General features: G+C 32.9%; 1 protein-coding gene across 4 annotated transcripts; it reads left to right on the forward strand.

Moving 5' to 3' along the window:
- Positions 1-27: 27 nt before the first annotated feature.
- On the forward strand, positions 28-25,245 carry LOC106156403 (glutamyl aminopeptidase). 4 transcript variants are annotated; one of them, XM_013531645.2, is made up of 19 exons: positions 28-175; positions 9,007-9,592; positions 10,025-10,304; positions 10,594-10,714; positions 11,081-11,235; positions 15,384-15,497; positions 15,966-16,100; positions 16,617-16,748; positions 17,356-17,519; positions 17,767-17,846; positions 18,228-18,355; positions 19,045-19,100; positions 19,433-19,583; positions 19,859-19,938; positions 20,592-20,696; positions 21,180-21,347; positions 21,635-21,775; positions 22,130-22,211; positions 22,484-25,245. In XM_013531645.2, exons 1-19 carry the CDS (start codon positions 136-138, stop codon positions 22,631-22,633), a joined length of 2,868 nt encoding a protein of 955 aa, XP_013387099.2. In that variant the 5' UTR covers positions 28-135; the 3' UTR covers positions 22,634-25,245. The 4 variants fall into 4 exon arrangements, with proteins under 4 accessions (XP_013387099.2, XP_023930205.2, XP_086861516.1 ...); XM_024074437.2 differs by lacking the exon at positions 28-175 and adding an exon at positions 5,723-5,868; XM_087005390.1 differs by lacking the exon at positions 28-175 and adding an exon at positions 7,522-7,798 and having other exon boundaries at positions 15,966-16,046.
- The last annotated feature ends 493 nt before the right edge of the window (positions 25,246-25,738 follow it).

Consider the following 25,738-nt stretch of genomic DNA (forward strand, 5'->3'; position numbering starts at 1 on the left):
CATTTTTTACGATTTGTTTAGCGGAATAGTAAATAAATCGATTTGTTTACAAATAATCTTTGATACTGTCCTATCTTGACTGCTAGCGCTGAATGAGAAAACACAGGAGAGAGAGAGAGTGAGGATACAGAAGCCATGGAAATCTCAGACGAAGACGATGTAACTTTTCTATCCGGTAAGTAGGGTACCGTAAGTCTCAAATAATTATTCTTGGAAACATACTTCCACTTACTACTTTGAAAAGTCATTATTGCTGTGAAAACGTCCTGCCATGCACGTAAGAACTTGATAAATGAGGGCAACATTTATCGGTCCGCTGCCAATTTCAGGGAAACTCAATTTCACGGAAACATAAAGATAAAACGGATAAGAGCCGCCGTGCTTCATATTTAGGAGGTATAGTGCAAAAATAAGGAAAACACACTGCTGTGCATATTAAATTTTTATCAAGGTTTCCCGTTCGGGTGTTTACTGTAATAATAGCAAGTACGTGTGTGTGTGTGTGTGTGTGGGGGGGGGGGGGGGGGGGGGGGGTTGCTAGTTTTGAAAGCATAATCACTTGTGAGATGGATTATATATACTTAATGAAAATGAATTCTTCTTTTGTTTGCAGTTATTTGTAAATTTGACAGTTACACATATATTTATTTAAAAAATAACTTGCAATATTTTATTGGCAATTTTGCTAGCTAACTGTACTGCCAGTAGTACTAGCTAGTATGCTGATCTATCAGTGTGAGTAGTACAGGAGGTATAATCCCCATACTCCCAGCTCAGTTTGAAACAGAAGTCAGCTGTTGAAGCACAAAATGTGTGGTTAATACATTTGAATTTGCGAATAAGTAAGATTTATATAAATTTTACCAAGGAGTTACAACTGTTGTAACTCCTTGGATAAGTATACTAGTGATATACATGAAAATTCTCAAACACAAGCCTAAAAATTTCGAATAAGTAAGATTTATATAAATTTTAACAAGGAGTTACAATTCCTTGGATAAGTATACTAGTGATATACATGAAAATTCTCAAACACAAGCCTAAAAATTTCCGTACCGTTAGCTTACAGCCAACCTGGTCGAAGGCCTTCATCAGACTGACGTGAGTAGTTGTTCACACTCACTGACCGCTAATGAACATTTTTGCTCATATACTAGTGATGTTTATGCAAAGATCATTCTTTATGCCCTTCATTACCTAAAGCTTGCTTTTACAGACTTAGTAAGACACAATACATATTTATATTATAAGTATTATATTTGCATTCGAGTACATTTTGTGACTTATTTGACCTGATATACAAATTATGTATTTACTACTTCATTGATTTAAATATATCAAATGATAGTCAAGAATACACTGTTCCCCCCCATGCCCCCCCCCCCCCCCCACCCACCCACCCACTGTGCCCCCCCTCCCCCCCAAAAAAATGAGCAAAAAAATTCAAGAGAGAAAGAGCTGGTCTGGTATTTAGAATTGATGGTGAAGTATACTTGATACAGTTGAAGTCTGCTTGAATAGATTGTATAATTAATAGATTTTTTTGCCTTTAGAATAAGTTGCTGAAAAAGTATTGCAATCAACCAGTACAGTCTTGATTCATTATATGTTTTTCACATTAATTGTAAACCCGCACAAACTTAACATTTTTTCCAACTTGTGCTTTTTTCAGTCAATACAAATGATTCATTTGTCACAGTAATAATTCACCCTATTCATACAAGCATAAATGCTGTAATCTTCTTGTATTAAATATTTTATAAATTTTGCAAACTGAAACATATTATATGAAATTCTCTAGAGTGACTGGAAAAATGTAATCCTTTAGCTACTAGTTCTTGTGCTACTCTTAGCAAGCAGGGACATTGCTTTAAAATACATAGATACCCCAGTATTTGAAAAGATGCCCTTTGTTATCAGTTGTAAGTATGTATACTAGTACAAGGTAATTCTTTTGATAGTACAACTAGAGAGCATTCCAAAAATGCAGACACCTACCATGGAAAAAGTCAATAAAAATTCCTGCTAAAGTATTAGGAGAACCTGGTTCAGTTGATATTGTAATCACTAATTCTCTCTTTCTCTTGGATAACTCTGTATACTGAAAATTTCATCAATAACATGTTTAAAACCTTTGAGATATTTGTCCACTTATTAAAGTACATTACCAATGTAAACCAGTGCTAATAAAAATTCACCTCTTTCATTGCTTGTATTATTGTTCAATTGGTTTCATTTAAATACATTGAAAATCAGTATAACATTCAGGTACAATGTATCTATGGCAATTAATGTTTTTTGCCTTTCTGGGCTGAACACTATTTGGCCCATTACCGTCAAGTATAATTTTCAGAATGACATGATTGTTTTGTTTATTATACACTGTACACAAGCACACATATATGATATATAGTTCATACTTTTAATACCCTTATATATGTAACAGTTATATTTATCTTTGTTTTGAAACATCTATCTGCCAATGTTAATCATGCTCCTTAGTTATGTTGTGAATATGCTTATATAATCATACTGATAAACTGATTTTGTAGACCCAGACATTTATTCCATCATTCAGCAATATTTTGAATATCATTGAATGATAACAGAATCCCTTCAAATCATCTTTATCTTCTGGTACAGCATATTGAATAAAGTACGGAAGAATATTGACATAGAGAAGGAATAAAGTCTGTAACAACCGTTGCCCTGAGTTTCAGAGTACTCAACTCACCTGTCTGCCATATCAGCATGGTTGGCAAAAATCTTGCTGGCAGTAGAGGCGAATTTCTTGTGTTTTCTGAAACTCAGGGTAACAGCAGCTGTTAATGAAAAATAGATTGACACTATAACAGCTTGATGCTGTAACAAATAGAAAAATATAAATTGTCTGACCATTTGATTGTAGACTATGTACACTAGTCTACTTATTATATCTGTAATTATATGAAAAAAGGGCATTTTCTTTCATGCTAATGTAATCATTGTGCCTTCATTGGGAATTATTCACAAGTTTACAAAGCCAATCATACAACTTTGCATTCGCATTTGTATGTACTTTAAATTTTTTATTGTATATATATGATTATGAAAGGGAAATAATGGTGGTAAGACAGATTGCTATTACTAGTATATAAAGAATAAATGGAAAATGAAACATTGCCAGAATTGACAATTAAATGAACTTATGCAAACTTCATAAGACAGTGACATTATCATATACCGGTACATACTTTGTACATGTATTATGGACTAATATTGACAGATGGAAATAAATTTATTGTTCATTTGGTTTTTGTTAAAAATATGGACATTAGTTCCCCAAATGTATTATTATCCAGCATTTTCTGTGGGAATATTCTTTTCAAAGAGAGGGTGGATATTTGTGGAGATCCAGACATTGGATATTTCCTTGGCTACTTATTTGTAGATCTCAGTTTATGAATTCAAAGTGATTCTTTCCCCAGCTTTATACATGTATAACAAAGATATACCACACATCCTTTAAAAAAATGAATTAAAGATATTCATCTTTTGGTTGCTTGAGGTTAGTATAATGCTAAACATTCCTAGCTTATAATTCACATCCAGCAGAACTTGAGAGATCTTGGTCTTGTTTTGACTGACTGAGATTCTGAAAAAATGAATTTTACAACCCTAAAAACACAAGAAAAGCCATATTTCAAACTAAGGAGCCTTTAATTGGCAGTGATAAGACTGTTGTTAGGACAGTTTGTCTACCATGTAAAAAAATGTCATTTTACCAACCTAAATGATTGATGTGAAAAAATTTAGTGGTAAGATGTGTGTTTAGCAGCAATTTTTTCCATAGAAATTTTGAAAACACCTGTTAATCAAAATATTTGAGATTCTCACAATTAACCCTATTCAACTCAGCTACCAGTATATACATATGTACCACGTACATATACTGTTTAGTTACACATGCTTCCACTGCATTTCAAAAAAAAAAAAAAAAAAAAAATGGTGGGTTTTCCAACATAAATAATACTTAAAGCTCAAATTTATCACCAGAAATGGAATTTTTTGACAACCTTAAAAACATAAAAGAAGCAAATAAGTAACTTATTATGGCACATCCTTTTGATGTTTAATATCCTGCTTCTTTTAAAAAACAAATTAATTACATTGTTTTTCTTTCCCTGCTCTTTGTTATTAACTCTGTCAATTACCATCCTTTCAGAGCTGGAAGTTTCAGTTAATTTTAATTATATATGAGGTTTATTTTTTGTAGTTATATTATCTCCTGACAAAGATAGGCAGAATTCTTCTCAATTTGATTGTTTGTTATTGAAATTTTTTGGGGTTCATCTTTTGAATAACATCTCTACTTCAGTGATCCCTCCTTGCTTATATACACTCCCAGGCCTGCATAATATTAGGCTGTGTTCACATGAAAAATCTATTTTCTAAAAATCTAAAAATCTATTTGCGGTATCTTGTGATCATGGTCTGTGCCCTGAATACCCCGCGGCGTAATTACTGGCAGCGCCGAGAATTAATTACAGCTTTGAAAGGAACTGGCTTGCGCTGTCCGTAATTACGCCATGGGGTATTCAGGGCACAGACTGATCACAAGATACCGCAAATAGATTTTTAGAAAATAGATTTTGCATGTGAACGCAGCCTTAGCAGTATGCTATCACCCAGATACCTCCCCTCCCCCCTGGTACTCTTTTGCATTGTTACTTTCCCACACTGTTACCCCCACCCACCCACGCTCATCTTGGGTGTGTGAATGTGCACACACACACATGCACGCACGCACGCATGCATGCACACACACACACACACACACACACTGTTCTGAACTGTTGAAAACTTTGTTGTGAGTTGTGTTGTGTTGCATGCCATACTACCATCGATGTTTATCATTTTTGACTACATCCTGTTTCCTTTAAACAATAAGGAATTTGTTTTCTTTCCCTTGGTTTTCGTATTTATAAGTGATATTAACCTTTTCTTCCTTTCTACCCATGTACAGTAAGTTTTTTTATAGGTCATTTTTAGAGATATTAATTTCTATCCCTTGGTAAAGATTTGGCAGGAATTTCAATAGATTAATTGCAACTCCCTGTTTTGAAAAGTGCCTTTCATTATATTTTATCATTTGTTCAAGCAATCAACTTTTTCACAAAAATAGGTACATTGACCAACAATGGCCTTAAAGAATTCTTGAACCTGGTGAAAAAAGTAAGTGATTTGTGTTTCTTGGGACTAATTAAAACATGTTTTCTACCTGTGAGACATGTCATTGTTTGGTCTGATTACAACACAAAAAAAATGTATTCCACCATATTTTAAAACTTGAAATAAAAAAGTTCCTGATCTTATGCTTGTGAGGTAGATACGGAGACAAATAAAATTATATTTTTACTTAAAATTTGCACTGACAAGCACATCAAATTTGATGATCTTGTTTTCCACCAGGAAACAATTTGGATGATAAATCACATGTGTGTGCACATTTGTCAGGTTAAGTTCCTGAACTGAAATATAGAGGAAGGTCTAGTGTTCTTTGCAGAAATTATTCAGAAAAAAATGAATTATTTATTCAGATAATAAGACACTGATCTGTAGACTACTGAAAATGGGGGAATGGTAATTAATATGTATTTATTTACCTGTTTTTCAGTGCATCTATTGTGCAAAACAGCATTTGGTTTCATTTATTTTTGCTGTGCAAATATTTTCAGGAACTACCGTACCTATGTTTTGGCGTTTTACCCACTTAAATAAGAATGTTGACTGTTGTATCCTTTAACCAGTTGCAATCACAGGTGTAGAGATACAGGATGCTAACTTCTCATCAAAATCAAGAATATGGATCCCGAACATGCATTGTTGGTATGTCATGTTGATTTTCTTTTGAAATTTTTATTCAGCCATGAGGTTTGATGGAAGACATGAATTATGATTTTAAAAAAAAATCTATTGGTTTTTATTTTGTATATGGAGTCCTTACTATTGCCAGCTGAAAAAAATGGATGAATAGGTAACCACCACTAACTTGATCTGTTCAACAAAATATCCAATAAGAACTAATTTTTGGGTTATAGTGATTTTGACATTATTTTGCAGGTTTTTTTAGGATAGCTAGAGAAAATGTTTATAAATTTCTGACTGACGTGCTTGCAGTCATCTGGGTCCACTAAAATGTGAATTGATATTTGATATTACCCTCTACCAGGGCCACAGATTGATTTTTCTTGTCTCTGGATAAATTGATGGAACTTTTCTGAACTGTAGAAAAAAATGCACATAATTATTGGTGGCCCTTGTTGATGGTAATTTGATATACACCAGAACTTGTCTAAATGACAAAGTTTCATGCTCCACTTTTTATTTTTATTTTTGGGTCTAAATCTGAATTGCCTTAATCTAAATTGTTTAATGCTCTATTTCACTTTTGACAGGACCAGCGAAAAAGTACCAAAAAGCATATATCAATATTTGAAATAGCATAGCATGCAGTTATAGATGTCAAGTTTTATAAGAGTTCTAATGTAGGGTTTTAGGTATCTATCTATCTATCTATCTATCTATCTATCCATCTAAAGCTAGTGTATGTTTGACCTACAATTCATTTCTAACAGCGAAAAGCCTCTTATAGTAATTCAGCAAACTTTTCTATAGGTATGTTGCAAATTTAATTTCATTTAATTTTTGTAAATTAACTGATGCGTCATTATCCCACCTTCTAATTAAATACACTTTGGAGTGCTGGGGTACCAGTATCTATAAATTATACATGCATGAAACACAATGATTAAAGCTCAGTCACTAATATGTTTGAAGTGCTAAACAGATTGATGATCAGAATTGCTTTAGCATTATTGGTACACATAACCTTAGTGCATCAAGCTGTAATCATAGAGTCTCTGATCTTATTTATGGGTCTCCAATGACCTGGAAGACTTCTACCATTAGATCTTTTAGTGCTCGTTACCAAGATCAAGATCAATCAATAATTTCAAGTAAAATGTGTTTCAATTTGAGTTAAGGAAATGTGATGTACTGCTAATTCTTTATCCTGAGGTTAGTTTCCAGTGCACCCCTGCTTTTCCATTTTCAAAACTGCACATGTGTGCACTTACATCGTGGATATGTATGAAAATGTAAAGATGAAGATTATAGGAAAATGTTGCCTTGGAAACGCATGCTACCACTCTGCTGTTCATGAGGATGGAAACTAATAAATATTAGTCATATTTAATCATTATGATAGACTATTGATCACAGTTGTATATCTAACATGTCAATGAAATGTTTCACACTGTGCAATATTTGATGGGAATAAAGCAGACTTTTAGTATTTGCTCTTGGTGGCTTCATGTTTATTGCAATACACCGTTACATGCACACGAGGAAAATTCAATGAAAGCAGTCAGCAATTGCTGAATTTTCCTAGAAATCTTTGCCTATTATGCAGTTCGAAGGAGAGAGCAAGGTCAAAAGATGCTGAATTCAACATCATAAGAGGAGGAATATCTACACAAAACCAGTTTTGTACATCAGTCTGTGATGTATTTCCCGTTTCCTCTAATGCAGAGCACAGAAATCATTGCCTGAGAAGACATTTTGTGGCTGTTCATATGTAAATGTCATTGCATGCAAGCAGGGTTATCTTTAGTTAAAGCTTGCAATTGGACTTGTTCGCGAGGGCTTGGAGAGAAGAAGGCTTGATTGAATACGTGCACTGGTGCTGGCACCATGGCCAGTGTTATCACTAACATACTGTACACAAATGATGATACTCAGTGGGTAGTTTTGGAAGGTAATTTTCTTTCTTTCCTCTCTCTCTCTCTCTCTCTCTCTCTTGTGACTTCAATCAGAATTTTATTGTCTACAAAGAGAAGATGATTAGAGGTTAAGATGAATATGAAGAATGAACAGTCACAAGGTAAACTGACAGAGAATAAATAGTTAAGGTAAAATAGGACATTAAAATAATTAGAGTCTGAGGGTTATTTTCTCTGGATTGTATAAATGAAACATGGCTTGATTATTTATCAATCTATATATTTTATGTATTTTGTTGGGCCTTTGATGCTGTAAATCATAAAAAAATTGACATTAACTGAATATAAAAGTCCCTTTGAAGAATGTTTTGTGAATGAATTTAATTATTGATCAAACATATGATGTCTGCTTGTTTATACAGAAAAAGGGGTCATTGCTGCTTCCTGCAGACAGTTAAACCCATTTTTTTGTAGCTGTTGGGTACATTTTATCCATTTTATCAGTAATTCAATCTTTTTTATATAAATAATATACGTGAAATGTTAAGCCAATTTCTAGAATGTGAAATATGAATGCTCTTTATTGTTTTGTTCTAACAACATTCATACAAGATTTTATTATCTATAGGCAAGTTGCTGCATTCAATTTAATATAATTTACTCTCAGATTCTAAGTATCGGCAAACCTTAGGAATTGAAGATATTTTATCCGTTGGGATCACTCTTGGACATTTTCTGTATCGAGCAAGTTTCATTTTTTTTCTTTTTGCTTAGTTGGTGTCAAAACTGCAAATCTGATCAAAAATTTAATTTGTTTAATAATAAGATATTATAACTGAATGTTATTATTAAGTGAAATTTTGAGGGTCACCTGTCTATGCTCGTTACTACAAGTAACTTCCCCACATTGTTACAGACTTTCTCACATCATTACTCCCCCTAGCAAAATCATGATGTTACCTGCATCTACTTGCCCCCATATCGTTACTTCCCCCACACCTTTACTCCCTTTAAATGGTTTTTGAATGATAATGTAAAAAACTTGTCACTAGCCTATTGTGTTATTTATAGATGAGTAAAGTTTTTAAATGGAGAATTATGTTTTAAATTATTTCTCCAGTCCAGGGTAGTCACTGTGCAGGGGAGAAATGGGGTGAATAACTGTGCACGGGACATAACAGGGTGTTTACAAGTAAATTTCCAATAGTAGCTGGTGCCTAAACATGAGTTTATCTATTTTTAGGGGAAGAAGAGCACCACAAGCGAGTGAGCTATGGTGTAGCGGTACGCCAGTTAAGATGTCGTTGCACCAGAACCAAGGTTGCTGCTACAGGAGGAATTGTCTTCACTTTCCTGGTGTGCATCACTCTACTCTCTATTTCCTATCAACCAAGGATCGATCAAAAACCAGGAATCTCAAATCAACAGAAAGAAAATGTAGGGGATTGGAATTCCACCAGACTTTCCACAGATGTGAGACCAGACTCTTATGTTTTATACATGCATCCCAATCTCACAACATTCACATTCAGTGGTTGGGTGAACATAACAGTATCTGTGACAAGCAATACAAATAACATTGTTCTACATGCACAGAATCTCAATATTTCACAGGAAAAGATAACACTTACCACAAAAGATGGCAAAAAAAGACTTGGTGTGATTAAGACTGATAGTGATCCAGATGAAAAAGAATACTTCATTCAGTTTTCTGAGGCTTTAAATGCAAAGCAGCAGTATGTGCTCCATATGGAGTTTAGTGGGTTGTTGAGGGACACAATGTATGGATTGTACAACAGTTCATACAAGAATGACAAGGGGGAGACCAGGTAAGGTGCAAAATGTCACAATAAACATGTCTTGTCAGTGTCACATACATACAGTGATACTTTAACAGTAAATACTATTATTTAGACTTAACTTTCAGTAGGGATAATATTTTGGATTGAGACATAATGCATGATTAAATAATTGATTAATTAAAATATTATATTGCAGTGGTTGATGATGAATATGAATAAATTCTCTTTTGGAAAAATCATTTTATGTCAGATTATCTTAATGTTAGGGGAAGGCTGTGTTTTTATTGTTAATATTATCAACCTTTGATGTACTATATAGTAACTTGACATCTAGTACTGTCACCTTTGTGAATTAATTATATTTTGGTTGAAGCAATTTGAAATGTTTAAAATGATTGTCATCTTTTGTCAATTTATAAACAGTGTATTAGTTATTCTGACCATAATTGTATACCTCAGATACCTTGCCACTACACAGTTTGAAGCTGCACATGCAAGAGCAGCCTTCCCATGTTTTGATGAACCCAGTTTCAAGGCCAAGTTTTCTCTCTCGATGGTTCGCCATCCCCGTATGCACAATGTTTCCCTGTTTAACATGCCCAAGAAAAGTAGCGAAACTTTGGCTAATGGACTGGTGGTGGACCATTTTGAGGAATCTGTAAAAATGAGTTCCTATCTGGTGGCCTTCATTGTATGTGATTTTGCCAAAATCACAGCAAATTCCACTGGTGGAACTCAGGTGAGTTAGCATCCAGCTCACTTGCTGTAGAGTTTGTTAAACTAATATAATGGCTACCAGACAATTTCACTGTTTTATATGGACCCATTTGTTCTTTTACTTTTTAAATTTTAATTAATAAATTACTAGTATTCTAATTTATTTGATTGACTTATTTATTCTTATCAGTGCCCAAATTTGCAAGTGACAGTTCTTAATAGAATAAATGATAAAATGTCTGCACCCTTTTCAGTTGCGTTTTAATATCCTTATATTAAATATTTCAATATTGACATTTGCGCATCTTCAGGTTTCTGTGTATGCCCCTCCTCATTTGATATCCCAGGCAGAGTATGCTCTGGATGTAGCCTCTAAGGTCTTATCATACTATGAGGAATTCTTTGGAGTGGCTTTCCCTTTGCCAAAGCAAGGTAATTTATTAAATTTTTTACTGAGAACTTTGAAATATACAGTCTTTTCCATAGACCAAATATCATAATTATATTATTATAGTGTATATATGTACAGGCTACATTTGTTGGATGAGAAGTAAAAGTTATCACTTTGATTTAAGTATTTGCCAGCTTTTTTTAAAAGAAAATTAGAAGATATTTAGTAGCTAATATGAGTAAAATACGGGAAGTCAATTATTTAAACTATTTAATATTTCAGTTCATTCACATAGAGATATGTTATTGATATTACGAGGTCACAGCAAATGGCAATATTAGGGGGTTGTTTGAGTCATCAAATAAATAAAAAGAAAAGATTTAAACCTCCTATTCTTATATTTTAAGATCTGGTAGCTATCCCAGACTTTTCAGCAGGAGCAATGGAAAACTGGGGTTTGATCACCTACAGAATGACAGCCATCTTGTACGAGGAAGGAGTGTCTGACTCCAGTGATAAGGAGTGGGTGGCTGTGGTGATAGCACATGAACTGGCACACCAGGTTAGCTTTTATCTTCTTTGCATAATATTCATATTTCTCCTAAAATGCTAATTTAAATGTATTTTTCTTTTTTTTTCCAAAATATGAAAAAATATTTAGGTATCCAGTTTTGGCGGTGTAAGACACCAGTTTCAGAAAGTGTTTTGAAATACTTCCTAACTCTGTGTGGAATAATTTATATTTCTGCTTTTAAGTAAAGAATTTAATGGCTTTTTATGTACAGACACAGATGTGTCTGTACATATAGCCATCATCTGCGTCTGTCGTCGCCGTCGCCGTCGTCGCCGTCGCCGTGCACTCTTACCGATAACACGATAAGTGGAAAACTGTTTTTTCTTTTGGCTTGAAACTTGCAGAACCGATGAATATTCGTAATACGCAGGTCAAGTTCGAAAATCAGCATGATCGGGTCACTTATAGGGAATTTATGCTGTTTTTTCACTTTTTTCAGCATATATGCAGCACCGATAACATGATAAGTGGAAAATCATTTTACCTTTTGGCTTGAAACTTACAGAACTGATGAATATTTATAATACGCAGGTCAAGTTCGAAAATCAGCATGATCGGGTCACTTATAGGGAATTTATGCTGTTTTTTCACTTTTTTCAGCATATATGCAGCACCGATAACACGATAAGTGGAAAATCATTTTACCTTTTGGCTTGAAACTTACAGAACTGATGAATATTCATAATACGCAGGTCAAGTTCGAAAATCAGCATGATCGGGTCACTTATAGGGAATTTATGCTGTTTTTTCACTTTTTTCAGCATATATGCAGCACCGATAACACGATAAGTGGAAAACCATTTTACCTTTTGGCTTGAAACTTACAGAACTGATGAATATTCATAATACGCAGGTCAAGTTCGAAAATCAGCGTGATTGGGTCATTTTTAGTGAATTTAGGCTATTTTTTCTCTTTTTTCAGCATATATGCAGCACCGATAACACCATAAATGGAAAACCATTTTACCTTTTGGCTTGAAACTTACAAAACTGATGAATATTCAAAATACGCAGGTCAAGTTTGAAAATCAGCATGATCGGGCCATTTTTAGGGATGTTATGCTGTTTTTTCACTTCTTTCAACATATATGCAACGCTAATAACACAATATAAGAAAAACAGATAGGCCAATTGTCATTATACTCACAGGTGTAGTCAAACTAACTAAAACGCAGGTTGAGTTCCAAAATCAGCATAATCGGGCCATTCTTTTAGAAGTTATGCTGTTTTTTCACATTTCCTCAGATTCAATTGTTAGGCATATTAACAGTCTCATTATTGAACTAATAAGATACGTAAAAGTGTTTGTTTGACATTTCCTGCATCTTAATAACATTGTTAGTTGATTATGTAAAAATGATGGTAAACTTGTTATTGTGTTTTATGTTATAAAGTGTCAAAAATGGAAATAAACAAATATCATTGCAGTTTGTCAGATTCAATCATCTACTATATTCATTATCTCAGAATGGAGGAAATTGGACATTTAACACTGTTCTATTGATATTTTTCCCATCTCATCAATTTTCTTAGTTGATCATATACAAATGGTAGAAAACTGTTTATATTGTTTTATGTTAAAAAAGTGTTTTAAAAATGGAAGTAAATCCATTGCAGAACAGTGCTGTCTTGTTTCAGCATATATGCAGCACCAATAACACGATAAGTGGAAAACCATTTTAACTTTTCCCTTGAAACTTACAAAACTGATGAATATTCATAATACGCAGGTCAAGTTTGAAAATCAGCATGATCGGGTCATTTTTAGGGAAGTTATGCTGTTTTTCACTTTTTTCACCATATATGCAACACTGATAACATGATAAGTGAAAAATCATTTTACCTTTTGGCTTGAAACTTGCAGAACTAATGAATATTCATATTACGCAGGTCAAGTTTGAAAATCAGTATGATTGGGTCATTTTTAGGGAAGTTATGCTGTTTTTCACTTTTTTCAGCATATATGCAACACTGATAACATGATAAGTGGAAAACCATTTTACCTTTTGGTTTGAAACTTGCAGAACTAATGAACATTCATAATACGCAGGTCAAGTTTGAAAATCAGCATCATCGGGTCATTTTTAGGGAAGTAATGCTGTTTTTTCACTTTTTTCAGCATGTATGCAACACCTTTGTGCTATATGATGGTACTGTATGGATGACAGTCTATAAAATTGTCCCTTGGGTGATCACTAATTAAATTAAGGTCTATAAAGTCACTTGCCTACTCATTAATTTTCAATTGGCCATTAAATGAGATTACATAAAACACTCCTTGAGATTTCCCTGTAAAGTCCCATAGGTTTAGCTCTCTTAACTGTGTCACAAAATTAGGATTTGGTGATAATTGTGCAGATAAATGGTGTTTAACATTGCAAATAAATTTACAACAAAAAGAATGTGTTATGCCAACATGCTATAGATGAATAACAGTGCTTTATTTTTCTCAAACTTGGTGGGGTTATTAATATCAAGTTAATGCAGCTAGATTAAAAGTTTGAATAGCAGCTTTATTGGAATTTTTTACGTTTTATTAAAATTTTTTTTTAAATTATTTTTCAAACACAAGCATCTTCAAGATGTGATTTTATACTCCCATCCACCAGAAGTGCTGTGCATTTTCTGTATTTTTGTACAGTATATAATTGTTATTTCTTCAGATTTAATTCTTAGGCATGTTAACAGTCTCATTATGGAACTAATAAGATATGTAAAAGTGTTGTTTTGACATTTTCTGCTTCTTAACAATATTGTTTGTTGATTATATAAAAATGATGGTAAACCTGTTATAATATTGTGCATTGTGTAATAAAGTATCATAAATGGAAAGGAACACATCATTGCAGTTTGTCAGATTTAATCATTCACTATGTTCAGCATCTGCAAATGGAGCAAATTGGACATTGAAAATTGTTCTATTGCTATTTTTCCTATGTCAACAATTTTCCTAGTTGAACATTTAAAAATGACAGTTTATTGATCATTTTGTTTTAAAAAAGGTGTTGAAAATGGAAAGAAAATCATTTCAGTACAGTTATCTCTTGTTTACATTTTGGCATTTTGAAAGTGTGACTCTGAACTTCCATGGCCTTGAAGACCTTCCCAAATCACATTTTCTGAATATTCATGATACTTTTATTTTTTTATATAAAATTTGATGGTCATTATGCTGTTAAGTATTATGTTTTATTGCATGAAAGTTGAAGAAAACCCTATTTTGGACACTGCTGCCAGGATAGCGATTAAGGGAAAACCATGTTACTTACGATACTGAAACTTAGTGAAAAGTTTCATAAGACAGAAGTGCGCAGCTTGTGTTTGAAAACCAGTGTGATTGTTTTCTGTTATGGAGGCAATGCAGGTTTATAGAGTGCTATACTGGCATTTTCAAGTTGTGACTTATCACTCCTATCTGCCAGGAGCCCTGTACTCTTACTTTGTAACATTTTCTGTATTTTGTTAAGTTACAAGAATGATTCTTAGGATTGACATACAGCCCAAAAAAAAAAAATTAATAATTATATATATATATATATATATATATATATATATATATATATATATATATATATATATATATATATATATATGTATATATATATTTTATGAGTTTAAGCAATTTTTTTTGTGTGTAATTTTCACTGTACATCATTCTGGCATTTCCAAAGTTTAACTCTTATCAGCCTGACACCTTAGGGACTATTTCCAGACCCTATCACGCTAACTGTGGATCGATCTATCTCCATGGGAATTCTCGCTAAATTGCAATCAATGTAAGTGGCTTAGTTGTCTGTCACGCCTACTGAAACTGGCATGCCAGAATCCTAAGACTCTCAAACTGAAAGCAATTTAGCGAGAAACCCCTTGGAGTTGCATTGATCCTGTTAGATTGATCTAGGTATGGGAACTTAGTCTAATGCTTGATACACATTTTACTTTCATCCTAATCCAATGTTATGCAGAATAAGAATTTGATGTTGGCTATGCAGTTACAGTAAGCATAATACATTAGTTCATCAGAATTGACAGTATCCTATTTCCTGCGTTTTTATTTTCTGGTTTTTGTCTGTACATTTGACAGCTTTGCTGCCTTGTTTTATTTCAATTTCAATTTTTATATTTCTCCTTTTTAGTGGTTTGGAAACCTAGTCACCATGAAGTGGTGGAATGACCTGTGGCTGAATGAAGGATTTGCTACCTTTGTGGAGTATTTAGGATCAGACCATTACAATTCACGTTGGCACATGGTAATCCTTTGAGTCCAATTTCATAAAATTAATCCCTTACTGAATGTAGATAAATGGCTTCAACTATGGGATTAAGACATTTTGTCTATTTTAATCCATATTTAGTATATACAGGCCTGTAATTTCAAATGGGGTGGGAGGAATTCTTTTTCTGAAAATGTGGACTTTTTTACATTCTTAGTTGATGCAACTTGATAAAAGGCTTGGAATCTAGTTCAAGTTTGGTTTAGAATGGACCTTTTCTAGCCATAAGGGTAGTTCTTTCAAACCCCCACAAACCCTCTTGTCTTACAGTTAATATAAGGCTTCGAATACATAAAATACTTGGATGTTCATCAATTTTTAACATACATTTTAATGATCCCCCCCCCCTTTCTTTTTTTCAGTCCTTAGAAACAGCATACCATTTTCCTACAAGTCATGTGTAATGAAACACATTTCATGTTGCAATGTGTTGTATCATTCCAGTTTGATCAGTTTTTCTTAAAAGATGCCCGCATAGCTTTAGGGCGTGATGCGCTGAGCTCCTCTCATCCAATCTCAGCCAAGGTAACCAGCGCAGAGCAGACAGAAGAAATGTTTGACACTGTGACATACAGCAAGGTTTGATAATAATAATAACACTGTCATGACAGCTAGGAATTTTTATTTCAAAGGAAAAAAATTACAACTGGGATGAAAGACTGAATCAGATTTAATGTATTTGCAAACATATGATTTATTTCTAAGGAAAAAATTACATTGGGATGAAAGACTGAATCGGATTTATTGTATTTCCGTACATACGATTTGTGAAGATAATACAATTGTGACAGTTGAAATGCCTAAGAACATATTGTTAATACTGGAACAAGGCTGGTAAACCCTACTGTACTAGCATTGTCTGAAGCTCACATCTGCATGTTTAATTGTTTACTTTGTCACTGACAGTTACATAAAACCGTGTAAAGATTTTCGTTTAACTATGACACACATTTAAGCATATCAGAATGGTTTATTTGTCAATTGATATCTACAATGCTATATATATAAATGGAAGTCTTTTTAAATACGCATTTTATCAACAATGCCATGCATTGCTGGTGGTTGATATAATTACAGTGATAATTTCATTTCTAGGGAGCTTCAATAATTCGCATGCTGGACAGTTTTATTGGTAGAGATAGGTTGAGAAAAGGCCTCACTGCTTACCTGAAAAAGTATCAGTATGGGAATGCAGAAACCAGTGATTTGTGGCATGAACTGACAGAGGTTGGTATGGAGAAGAGAGGGGGGGATGATAATTAAGCTATTGATCATAATAAGCTTGAATGTATACTGTGCATGTTAAAAAATTTCCCAAAGTCATATTATTTATGTCTACAAATCCTTCAAAACTACTTATTTTCCCCTCAAGTTCAGACCTTGAAAAGTTAAACTATAAAACCCCTCAAATAAAAGTACCTGGAACCCATAATTCCTTTTAAAATGTACAGGAAGACGTGGGTTTCTAAATGACTGGCCAGGCTACTTACAGTACAGGTGGATATTTTAAGAGCACGTGACAGAAATCAATTTCTTATGGAATTGTTTTATATCACCTGAATTTACATTATGGTTATAAATTAGTATTACCTCTCAAAGAGGTCATGTTTTTGTTGCTGTTTGTCTGTGGAAGACATAACCCATAAAGTCATGGACAGATTTTGAGGTAATTTTCAAGAATTTTCACAAATGGGCCATTATTCATTAATTATTAATTTAGTAATGGTCAGTTATTAGTTCATTATTTGTCTTAGCAGAGGTCATGCTCTCTGAGTGCTTCTCTAATTACTATTATTATTATTATTATTATTATTATTATTATTATTATTATTAGGTAAGTCACCCTGTTGATGTGGAGGCTGTCATGAACACATGGACCAATCAGAAGGGTTATCCAGTTGTTCATGTGACCAGAAAAGGAAATCAGCTGATCTTGTCTCAGGAAAGGTTTCTGCTGTATCCAAAGGCCAAAGCAAAGAAAAAGGAAAGTCCATACAAGTGAGTTGGATCAAAAATGTATTGTTTTCTGATATACATTTTATGGTGAGAGTTCTTTTTAAATAAATTTAATATTCTGTATTATTGTTCTCTCATTTAATGCTAGATTTTTGTTATTTTGAGTACTGACTTCTAATTCACTTAGTCATTATTCTCTATGAGTCATTGAGAAATCTTACTGTTAATTTGAAGCCAGGTTTTGATAAAAACATTTGTTTATTTTTGTAACTGGAGTTTTGTTTTTTAGCTACATTTGGCAAATTCCTATAACCATAAGTTTTCAAGGACAGATCAGTAAAAAACTGCTTACGAAGGAAGAGGACACTGGTTTGTGCTTTTGATTTCTTTATTGATTGATTTGTATTAGACCTGTATGTGACAGTCACAGTGGCAGTATTTACATGATGTGGTAAAAACTTTTAAAATTTAGTGAACAAGTTTCTGAACCAGTCTCTTGAAGAGATATGATTATATGCCAGACATTTTGCTGAATGTGATCATACTGTATGTTAGGACTTTTTAGATATTAAGAAATATTTGTGTATTAAAATTATTATAGTGATAAAATTTAATAGAATTCCTTGCCTTGAATTTGTTTTTTGAATTTTTCATGGTTATTTCTCAGAAGTAATATGCCAAAAAGCGTTTGAAAATGAAATGTTTAATCCAGAATGTTGAGAATTAAGATATATTACTTGTCTTCCTCAGTTGTACTCCCTCTCCTGACCAGACCAGGGTGGTTGAAGTTGAATCATGAACAGACTGGGTTTTACAGAGTCAACTATGATGAGCAGGGCTGGTCACAGCTGACTAGAATATTATTGCAGAATTATACAGTAAGATATATCACAGATGTGCTAGCTACTTAGACACTGACTTACTGGGAATATTATCTGAGGTAGCCTAAAACGATGCTGTCAGCATTGTGCGACATTAATTATCAGTCTTTGGCTTCAAGGGTAAAACCATGTGTGCTGGGAATATATAACCATGTGTGCCTAGAAAGCAATACAAATTGCACTGTCATGCAATAGACTAAATTCAATCTATAGGATTTACAAGAAAAAAAAAACACAAAAATATATGTGGATTAGTTCTTATGCCCACTGTGGTCCCACACTCTCTAGTCTGCCATTATTTCTAAGCTCACATCCATCTGAAGCCTGTGAAATTTTACCCTAAGCTGCTACACTTTGGGTTATCTCAGATAATCCTCACTGACACCTTCTGTTAATAGTTATTACCAGTGAATAATAGAACAATGCAAAGAATTTGAACTCCTCTTAATCTGTTTTTTTTTTTTTTTTCATAATGATTTTGTCAAGAAACTGGATAAAGCTCTGTTTTCATTAGTTTTGCTATTTCTAGCTGATTATTTTACACAGCATTCAGCCTAGACCAAAACCAAGGAAGTTAACTAGAAAAGCTGCAAATGAAATTATAAAATTCAAGAATAATAAATAATTGAGATGCGATCCATGTATTTATAAAAACAGTACCTTAAGTATTTGTTTTTTCTTTTCAGGCTCTCCCCACTGCTGATAGGGCAGGCTTGTTAGAGGATGCCTTTAATTTGGCAAGGTACTCAAATATTACATTATTTTCAAACATTTATGGGCCTTTCTTAAATTTTTGTGTCAGATTTATGTATAACATTTTGTTTTCTAGTAAAATATCAGTAAATGAATAATAATGTTTTGATTTGTAATCATATAATCAGTAGTCACTACTGATTAATCTTTATAATCATCAAATGTCTTATAGCTTCACTGAAACATCTAATTACAGTGTGAGTTTGCAACTTTAATTGTAAATGTCATGTGTATTTACAAAAGAATAACAGTTTCATCACAGTTTCATTTCATCATCAGGGAGTTGGTATTTTGTTAATTTATTTAATGTTTTCTGTTCAGAGCAAATCTGGTGAACATCACCACTGCTCTTGAAATGACCCAGTATTTACGGGGTGAAAATGAGTTCGTGCCATGGGGAGTCACCCTGTCCAACATGCTCTATCTCTATGACATGCTCTGGGGAAATGAACAGGCTTTTAATCTGTACAAGGTCAGATTAATTTTATTCTTACTCTTCAATTCTCTGAAAGTTGAGTGATAAAAATATTTTTAGTGGTATTATGTTAATTATGTTGCATGTAATATATGATTCCGATTTCTTTTTCATAGTATATTCTAAGTTGCTTTTAGAGGCCATGGATACTTCATTTTATTGGATATCAATGACATATATTCATAATATTATTTGAGTTCAGCCTAGTATTTACACCTCACCTGCAAATATTTCAATTCAGTATTTAACTTGATTATTAAATTTGATTTTAGAAGTATATGTTGTCACTGATGGACCCTCAAATAAAGAGACTTGGTTGGGAGAGACAGCCTAATGAAGGACATTTGGCAAAGTAAGACCATGTCTTTATTATAATTAAACTACATGATGGACTCATATTTATTTGTATTGTGATTAACATTTTATGAATTATATGCTGAGAATTTCACAATGTACCAATGATTTGTACATTATAAACTTAGTATGTGTTAGCTTGCAACCAACCTGGGCAAATATCTATTGAAAGCTGTCACTCTACCATATGTGAGGGCTCTTAGTGAGAAATGAAAACAGATGGTTTGTGAGAACTCTCTAAAGGGCATTTCAGATATTAACTGACGTTTGGCCAACTGCGGCTGACTCGCACATTTTTCAAGTTTGGCTAACAAAGAGAAGGGAGGGCAACAATGCTGTTACTTTGATATGTAATTCAGTACTATGACCACCAGTTCTTTTAATTAGCTTAATATAGACGTATAAACAGTGATGGTTGTATTTTTGGTAACGTTTGTTGCTCTGCTAATATCTTTTTGTAATTGTAGAATACTAGTGATTATGAAAAAGTGGCTTTTCATCTAGTATTTGGAATTAGTTATGATAAAATGATTATGAAAATATGTTATTTGATATTTAAGTTTGATCAGAAGGTTAGCTTTGTAAACAAAATGAACAAAATTATATGCTATGATTAAAACTGGTATTAGATATAATTATGATATATTTCAGTTTAATGCGCCTCAAGATTCTCAGCTTAGCTGTAGAACTTGGACATAATGAGACAGTCAGCAGAGCAATGAAAATGTTCAATGACTGGATGTTGAGAGATAAACCGTAAGTTGCATCTTTTTGTCTATTAGAGAGTTGCTTTGGATGTACATATTTTGAGAATGACCATATATTTCCAAAATTAGGTCATTATACAAGCAAGCAGTGGCATAGCAGACAGTCTGTGTAAATGATTATGCCAAATGTTTGGTAGGCGAAAATGAAGTACAGTGGTTTAGCTCTAAGCCTAAGAACATTCTAAGAACATGCGTTTTAATACAGTTTTTAAATGGAATGTTTGAATTTGACAGTAGGAAATTATTTTCCTGCAAAGATGTTGATTTGTTTGTTATGAAGTGAACATATGCCTGTTGGCAGTAGACTTTAACACAAGATAATGGTTCCCAAATGTTTGTTAAATAAGTTTTAATACTGTTTTAAAGTCAACTGTATGTACATTTGCCAGTTTTCTGTCTACATGCATTTTATCAACATTTTGTGTATTATGCCATAGAGATTGATCTTATTATATGCTCTTTCATTTTCTAGAATACGGGCAGACTACAGGTCCATAGTGTACAAGGCGGGAGTTAGTAAAGGTGGAGAACGAGAATGGGACTTCTGCTGGAAAAAGTACCTTGCCGAGTCCAATGATGCTGAGAAGAAAAAACTTCTTATAGCTATGACCTTTACCAAGAATATTGATAAGCTTTCTAGGTATTGATATGAGATTTAAGAACTTAAATGAAATTTGATATTTTCATCTAAAAATTTAATTACTGATTTTTATTTTGAATTATTTTCATGTGGTATATAATACTGGTGTAATTCTATGTTCATGGTCATTTTTTATCTCGGAGCTGATAAATTTAATTGGACATCAGCAAGAGTGCAATTTATTATTATATCAAGTAATGGTTTCTTATTTTGCTAATTCAGGTGTGATTATTTCTAGCTAAAGATGAATTGAAAATGTTAATATTGAAGAAGAAAAATATTTTCAGGTATCTTCAGTATGCTTTGGACCCAACAAAGATAAAGAAACAGAGTGCAATTCAAGTGTTAGCTGGAATGTCAAGAAATCATGCTGCCACTGCTCTTGTACTGGCTTATGTGAAACAGAATTGGGATATCATATATGAGAGGTAGATATTATTCTGGTTTTTATGTGAATTGGAAGTATATTCAAAACTAGAAATATATACAGGCAAGTTTTATTTGTGGTTCAGACTCTTATTTTGTGAAAACATGCTTCAGTGCAAAATTATCCTTTTTCAGACACAGACATTTCAAACAAGAAAGGTCTTTTTGAATGGTTATCCTTTTTGTAAAAGTACAAAACCATACACAGTTTATGATGTTTTATTCATTTTTTATACAAAAATTAAAATACCTGTTTGTATCTTGAAATATGTATCTGCACATGATGTTTGTATATTATACAGGTATGGTGAGGGCTCATTTTGCATATAATGTTATAATGTTTGTATATTATACAGGTATGGTGAGGGCTCATTTGAGATAGGTCGTTTAATAGAGAAAACAACCCAGACTCTCCACACTCAGAGGGACTATGTCCAGGTGGGTAGTACTCGGTTTTTACTGTAGGTTAGTCCCATCAATGATTTCTGGTAAATACCTGCAAATTGTGTTAGAAACTAGAGATAAACTCCCAAGAGGATGGACCCCTGTCAAGGCAAAATGTAAATAAAAATAAAATAAACTTAAGAAAATACTATGAGACCTGGATTCAATCTAATATTTGCGACTTTTTATTTCCCCTTGAAAAGCTGAAAATTTCATTAAAATTCTTCCATGTTAGTCACTTCAATTTTTTTAAATATCTTTTACAGTTGAAAAACTTCTTTAAAGCTAATGCAGAGAAACTGGGGACTGGTGAAGTTGCATCAAAGCAAGCACTTGAAAGTATTCAAGCTAATATCTTCTGGATCAAGAACTGCCAGGATGCCACTGTTACCTGGCTGCAGAAGAAACTGAGTTGATTAAATTGGTTTGTCATAATATTAATCAGCAGTAAATAGATAATCATTAATAAATAGATAATCAGATAATAAGGGGAGGATAACAAACATTTAATACTTGGCGGTTTTATTAGTGGCACCAGAATGTCCTAAAAGACTTATAATCATGTGCAATAAAATTATTAACAGAGGCAGTCTTTTAGGATAGAGGTAACTCCAAAATGCTGGTTCAGAATATTTTATGGACTGTGTCACAGTGGCTTCACCAGGTAGTAACTGCTCACTAGGAGTTTTGTTAAATTTGAAAGAACAGGCAAAATTGGCAAAGGAGCCTGAAACAACAGTCATTTGCTGAAAACAGTTTTTTTCTGAAACTGGCCTCATAAATGTTCTTTTATTGCTCACCCTACTGAATGGTTGTTTAAGGACGTTTGAGCAGCACTTATCTAGTTGTTAATCGGTAAGAATTTTATCATTACTCTGTGATTTAAATGTTATTTGATAAGGGGCAGTGTAAAGTTGAGATTTGTTTATCTAATATATGAGGATATATTTTGGATAGTTTTAATCAATGAACTATCCCATTAAACTTTGGAATATGGAGGTCAGGTAGGGTGTAGGGATTTTAACAGCAAAGGCCATCATTTATTTATTTATTTTAAAAATTAACACTTCAACTGTAAAATAAGATTTCAAATGCTGAAATCATTCCACTGGTGAGTAATTTTTTTAACATTTTATTTTCTTATTGATATATTATTAAAAATGGATAGTCTTTTCTCTGAACGTTATAGATCTGCTACTGAAAGTTTCATATATATTTTTCATCATAAAACGTGCTACTTTAAAATTGCAAAAATGTATTATCTTTATATAGAATCCATGCATGGCATTTATTTGATGGACTAAAAGTTGAATTCATAGCTGTTAAGAACATCTGTGTCATACTCTAAAAGTAAATATGAAAAAAAATGTTTGTATGTCTATGTCAAACTTTGTTAAACTGTGGATCTGATTGAGAGGACTTAACAAGCCAGTTTTGTAATACTGTTATAACTGTTCTCATTCCTGTTTTATAATTTGAGAACATTTTTATGCTGTTATAAGTTAGATGGTGCTGTGGCATTACACTCTTACAAAGGGTAATTAAAACTTATTTTCTCTTAAGGTATCTTGCATTATGAGCATGCATTTAATTGTAGTGCACAAATTTATATATTAAATGGTTATGTTTTGTTTATTTACTCATTTATTTATTATTTTTTTATCCAGCCAGTGAGGATGATATGTGAATATGCTGATCTGAATGAGAATGACTTATAAAAGACTGATACACAAATGTTAAAAGTATTTGTGTATTGAAAATACACATAAAGCATTCAGATAATTATACACAAATATAAATCACAAAGACGTAAAGACATTCCAAATTTCTAGAGCTGTGTTGTTAAGCAATGTGTTTCAGTCCTTGTGCCACATTTAATATACTTTTGTTTTACTACTAGTTCATTATCTAAATGATATGAAATAAAGATATAGGTGAAGTTAAAGGATGTGCATATAATATGTTGGTGGACTGTACTCTTATCAACAGAAATCCATGTTATACAATGTACTTGGATGTTTTTCTTAAAGTTCTCTTTCATCTAACTTTTGCTCTCATTTATGAAAATAGTGCATTATCTGATACAAAAGCATAGTTTGTGACTGATATTTTCCAGTCATTTACTGGTACAGTGTATGAGTCGATGCTCATTCCAAAATATTTTATTTTGATTTTTGTTACTAACCCAGGGGAATTGTTCCTGTTATCAGAAAATCTAATAATGCAAACAAAAAACTTCAATTTCACTCAAAAGTTTACTTTGTTTTCAGTCATCTTATGAAATGTATTGAAAAGTGATAGACAGTAAGCAAGGTAATTAAAAAATTACTGCATAGTGATTTGTAATGTTGTATTTTGTTTATCTTATGGAAAATTAACAGTGATGGGTTGCACTGTAACCATGAAAAACAAGACGTGCAAAACAAGTTCTGCAAATGTGAAAATTTGTTGTTTATTTGTACAGAACACAACAGCACCGAAAAGTGAAACACTGGTGCTTTCAATTTCTTGTGAAAAATTGTATTGTGAATATACACACAGTGTAATTTGTGAAAATGTTTATGATGTAGTAAAGTAAAACACTGCCATATTTTTGTCCAGCATCTGTGTCATACATATAACAATATGAATTAAAGAAACGTGTATACTACATTTATATACAGAACATGTACCTCTTGCTCTTAGATTATTTTGTATTCATTAATTAGAATATTTTTTCTGTAACCATAAATAATTGAAACAAGATTTTGGTTACTACTTACATGGTGTGGACATACATGCCATTGTATTACTGTTACAGTATGTAATGAATATACGCTGTTGAGGCTTAACAATTTACTAATGAGTTGGTAATAGGACAAGGATTATAAACTACATTAATCTCTAAATTAATCCCTATTTTATGAATATGTGGTAAATCATCACTGAATAAGCAAAGCATGTCATATACACTAAATTGAGGAATGGATCAAATGTCTAAGTGTGGCATTATATTGTTCTTTTCAAATAAAATTATTATACAGAAGAATGAGGTTTTCACAGTGTTTGTATTTTTTACTAACATAAAATAATAAACTTTACAGTCACTTAGTTGCCAAAAATAGGAAATTGAAGCACAGAAGTGGTGAAAATGTGTAAGATGGCACCAGAGCTTTGAAGTAATGTATTATGGGTGCATTCATTATTGGATGTTACATAAGCCCCCCCCCCCTCCCTCCCCACATATAGATGTATTGGTGAATGTAGGGTTTTCAAAAGAAATACAGGACACTTAAACATTCATAGAGAATGCAGGACACTTGATCTTAATGCATTAATCAGGGCACTTGGCAAACATACAAGGGTAATCGCTGGACGTGCAATGTAGCACAAGATAGAATGTTTAGACAATATTCTGCTAGTAAAATTTTTGATCTAGTATAATAGCGTCTTGTCTTCTCAAACACAATCCAGCGACATTGAATTATTGGCTTTATTTATTCCATAGGTGAAATCTGATTGCTGAGCCAGATTACTTCAAT

This window comes from Lingula anatina, chromosome 2, assembly GCF_051362555.1.
Source record: "Lingula anatina isolate TDL-2025a chromosome 2, LinAna3.0, whole genome shotgun sequence".
NCBI classification, from domain to species: domain Eukaryota; kingdom Metazoa; phylum Brachiopoda; class Lingulata; order Lingulida; family Lingulidae; genus Lingula; species Lingula anatina.